Source organism: Trachymyrmex septentrionalis, unplaced genomic scaffold (genome assembly GCF_001594115.1).
Source record: "Trachymyrmex septentrionalis isolate Tsep2-gDNA-1 unplaced genomic scaffold, Tsep1.0 scaffold29, whole genome shotgun sequence".
Classification (NCBI taxonomy): Eukaryota; Metazoa; Arthropoda; class Insecta; order Hymenoptera; family Formicidae; genus Trachymyrmex; species Trachymyrmex septentrionalis.
In genome coordinates this window covers 270612-274988 of record NW_017305451.1, presented here as the reverse complement: position 1 = coordinate 274988, position 4377 = coordinate 270612, and the positions used below count along the sequence as shown (strand labels likewise).

Genomic DNA, 4377 nt, shown 5'->3' with positions numbered 1-4377 from the left:
TACCTGCCGTCAAAATCGAATCTTATCAATATGTTATATTTTTACTTATAACATTTTATTTTACTTATAGTGTTATTAATGACCAAAAATATGAAAAAAATAAAAAAATAAGTAACATAGAAAAAAATTTAACATGTTGCATCTTGTTCTGTGTGCACATGCTAACTGTATTAAAAAAAATCATTACAATTATCAGATACAATTGATGTTAATTCTTGTTTACTACACTTACGCGAACATGTTGGTACTTTGTCAGACCAGGTACCGTTGCTCATACAAAGAATGACGGGATGTCCGCTTCGAACGTAGCCGGGCTCGCATTCGAATCTAACAATCGTGCCGTAGCTTCGACCGCCTCCGTTCAAGATGGTTATATTAGCATGAGGTGCCTCTGGTAGCGGAGCGCATTGAGATGCTGAAAACATAATTACATGCGTATTTTTTCAATACTCTATAAATCTATTCGTTTAATATCGCGTCTATACAAGTATAATCCTGTCGATTGTGAAACCTTTAACGAACCTAAGCAGGATGGTTTCTTTTCCCATCTTCCATCAGCCAAACAAGAAATCTTCTCCGTTGGTCTTCCGGAAGGAAACGCGAATCCCGCGTAACACTGATAGGTCGCCAGTCCTCGGTAAGTAACGTTCGATGAACCAATTGAGAATCCGTTATCGATTTGAGGTACTGGGCCACAGTAGACTTCTTGGCATTTAGGAATATACATAACGGACCAGTTTCCTCCGGGGAGACATACCGTGGAAATCTTGGATTTGCCCGTGGCAAACTCTTGCCCCAATGGACAGGAGAATGTAACTACTGTACCGAATGCTGTGTCCCGATTCGACGCTAAAGCTCCCTCGCCGGGTTGCAACAGAGGACAATCTACAATTAATATTTTTTTTATAATATTAATATAACTATCATTATTACACATAGATAATTTCATATTAAAATGCGATAGAAATATAAAACTATTGTATACAACTGATATATAGATATTATTCCTTTATTTCAAAAGTGAGACAGCTATAGAGAACGTGTTTTTTTTTATTGATTTATATGATGAATAAGTTAGAGGTAAACGTTCTTCTATCAGTCATCAAAAGACAACTAATTTAATTTTGTAAAAAATCGTCAAAAAGAGTAGTTAAAAATACCATTAAAAAGAAAGAAAAATGATTTTTACGAATCGTGAAATAAAAATAAAAAATATAACATTTAATCACGTTAAGAATAGATTTTTTCTACCAATGTTATTCGATTAGTCAATAATTTTCTGTTAGGCCGAAAAATAGTTTTTTCTCTTTTTTAGGAAGCTGATGAGTTGTGCCCTTTTGAAGTAAAAAAGAGCGATAGCTTAATAATATCATTATGTAATTACATGTTATTTTCTTTACGTAACATTCAGATGTGAAAATAATGGCTTACCAGCAGAAAACTTAGCCTGCCAGCCGATGTTGCTGTGCAAAGCATCAGAGACGAACCTAACGAGCATTTCCCCGCTTTCCGCGGTGAGCGTGATCTTAGGTCGAGTGTTAGAGGTGAAACCGCTTCCGGAATGCAAGCGTAGACCGTTCGTATTGGAACCATCGTATATCTACGAATTTCCCGCGAAAGAGCGAAAGTTAATAACCCGAACGTGCGTGAAGACGTAACGAAACTTCGTTGCGTATATAACATAAACAAACTTACTTGTACGTAATCGGTTTTGTGAACGGTGAAGTTAGTGAATTTCAGTGACAGCGGCCCCCTGTCCGGATTTTTTATTTTGTACAAGCATTCCTGATTATTAGGATAATCGTTGAGACCGTAAGATGGTGACTGAACTGTTCCGTTTCTTGCAATAATTGTAGCTTTGCAACCTTGCGAGAAGCGAATGCTGAAACCACGCCTGGAATCGCCGAGGCTCGTTTTAAAGTACAAATACAAGTTGTTTCCGGTAGATATGATTACTGTTGGATTGTCCTCCGATTTTCCGGTGAGACGTGCAATCGGTTTGCTCATAGGCGAATCTCCGTCCCTCACAAGAATATAATCCCGATTCGTTTCAAGATCCAAGTCCTCAATCTAGAAACGAGAAATAATTGGATTTCACAGGCACTTTTAACTCCTTGTTCAAAAGAACTTTAACGCTATATTAATACTTTGACTACCGCAACTGTGAACTTTTGTAATTGATTGCTAGCGCCATACTATTTTTTATATAATATAATTTTAAGGTAAATTTTTTTATATTAAAATGCATTTTCCAATATGTTTTCTAATAAAAGTGTTCGGCAAAGTTGACAAAGTTCTCAAAGTAGAAGAGTATTCTCCAGAATATTTGAGATGTCAACTTTGCCGTAAATGTATCAACATTTTGCATTGATTTAATGTTAAATAAATAAATAGTAAAAGTTTAACATACCTCCAGAGACATTATGCGTCCCGGTTGAGCCTGCAGGATATACAGACACTCCAATCCACCGGGATAATTCTGGGGATATCCCGGAGATGTGAGCACTTGTCCTTGCGGCGTCGCTCTGAGAATTCCTCCGCAGGCTTGCGGTTCGGTTTTCCACGAGGCACGGAAGCCCTTCCTCTCTACCGAGGCATCGGAGCTGAATTTTATAATCATGAAGTTTGAGGCCGAGACGAAGAGCTTGTTGCTGAAATCCTGCTTGCCGGAAAGGGTCGCGAGATTTACAGACTTCTCCTCGGTTCTACCGCCTACGAGAATCTGCACTATATCGAAACTCTTCTCGGTCTCGAATTCTTGAAACTGGAACACGAATCGTGACTCATTTTGTAATTCCATTTCAATTATATATCATAACTTGTGATTGTTACAACGTACTATATATGTAGCATTAAGTGTATAGCATTAGCATATTGAACAAGGGATATTTATCGAGTAAATAATTCACCTGCAAGAGAATATTATGTCCTTGAGGGCCCTCCAGCGTCCATTTACAATTGCTGAGGGGTGCATATTTATGCGGGTAATTTGGGCTTTCCACGACATCGCCGCTGCTCGCCATATAATACTGGCAGTTAGCCGGACAGTCCAATTCGTCGGAATAATCGCCGCAGTCGTCCTGCTTGTCACATTTAAACGCCGCGTTGATACACTTGCCATTTGAGCAGTGAAACGAACCTGTGGAGTTATCCCGTCACGGCGGATTATCATTCCGTTCCACGTGAAATATATACAGAACAGCTTGCGTCGGCTATTACGCTATATACCGCTTACATCGCCCGTCGCAATTTACATGAACGGATCTCTCGGACTTACCGGAAGGACAGGCGTCGGCACGACACATGAAAGGAAGAAGCGACTCGCACGTGGTCAATTCCCACGTTTGCTGGTTATCCGTCAAGGCGACGTCCACGCATTCGCCTGACAGCGGATTCGGTTGCTTAGACGCCCAGAAACCTACATTTTTGCCAACAATATAAACAATATTTAGAGGGATCGTATTAAAAGTAAAAAACAAATCCTATAATTTTATTTTAAACAGTGGCGATGATCTCTATTGATCTCGAAAATTGATTTTTTTCAAAAAGTAATTTTATCGTTATTCGATCTCTTCTAAATACCATCATATAATCATACAATAATCAACTTATATTTAAGATATTATTTTGTAAAAGAATTAAGGGAAAAAAATAATTGGTTATGGATGTTGAAATAGTCCCTACCCTATATATACATATATATATACATATATATATATATATATATATGTATGTATGTATAGAAAAAATAATTAAATGATTTTAATAATAATTTTTTAACAATATGAATATCTCAACTACTGCATGCTTATGGCAAGACATTGCCTCTATTTGGTCGTACATATATTCTTACTTAAGTAATTACATCTGTTAAGATACATAGTTGAGCTCAAGCATAATTAATAGTGCGGCTTAGTAGACGTATACAAATGCGTTAGACGAGGAAATTGCAGTTTGCAGCAAACCGACAAGAAACGACGTCTGGGTATTGTTGTGGGAAAAGTATGCCTTCGTCCCGCGTATGCGAGTTCCGTGTTTCCGTGACCCTGATAGAAACTGGCCCCGCGTGTATGCGAGGTCAAGCTTTGTGCGAAACAACCGCGTCACGATTATCAACCACTCAATTTCATAATACGTTCGTAACACGTTAAGAAATTTTTACTCGAGCACAAAGACGAAGATTTTATTATTATTTTTCATATTGCATACATCGGTACTTTAGATGAATTCATAGTTTTTAATTTCTAACAGTTCTTGCTGTCTTGAAAAAATACAGATATCTTTTACATCTCAGACTTTGCAATCAATTTGATTTTTGTGCAAAATAGTGAAGATTGACACTCACTTAGTTTTTGACTAATTAATCCTTCGGTACCA

At 37.7% G+C, this 4377-nt stretch overlaps 1 protein-coding gene across 2 annotated transcripts in view; it reads right to left on the bottom strand.

The window, feature by feature from the left end:
* Positions 1-4377, bottom strand: part of LOC108749411 (sushi, von Willebrand factor type A, EGF and pentraxin domain-containing protein 1) — a 53667-nt gene that overhangs the window by 18063 nt on the left and 31227 nt on the right. For both annotated transcript variants that reach the window (XM_018488095.1, XM_018488094.1), the window contains exons 6-12: positions 3278-3418; positions 2910-3139; positions 2411-2764; positions 1696-2070; positions 1432-1600; positions 523-885; positions 233-415 (exon numbers count right to left, since the gene is read on the bottom strand). In XM_018488095.1, coding sequence (XP_018343597.1) covers positions 233-415; positions 523-885; positions 1432-1600; positions 1696-2070; positions 2411-2764; positions 2910-3139; positions 3278-3418 — 1815 coding nt within the window. The remainder of the gene's footprint in view (positions 1-232; positions 416-522; positions 886-1431; positions 1601-1695; positions 2071-2410; positions 2765-2909; positions 3140-3277; positions 3419-4377) is intronic.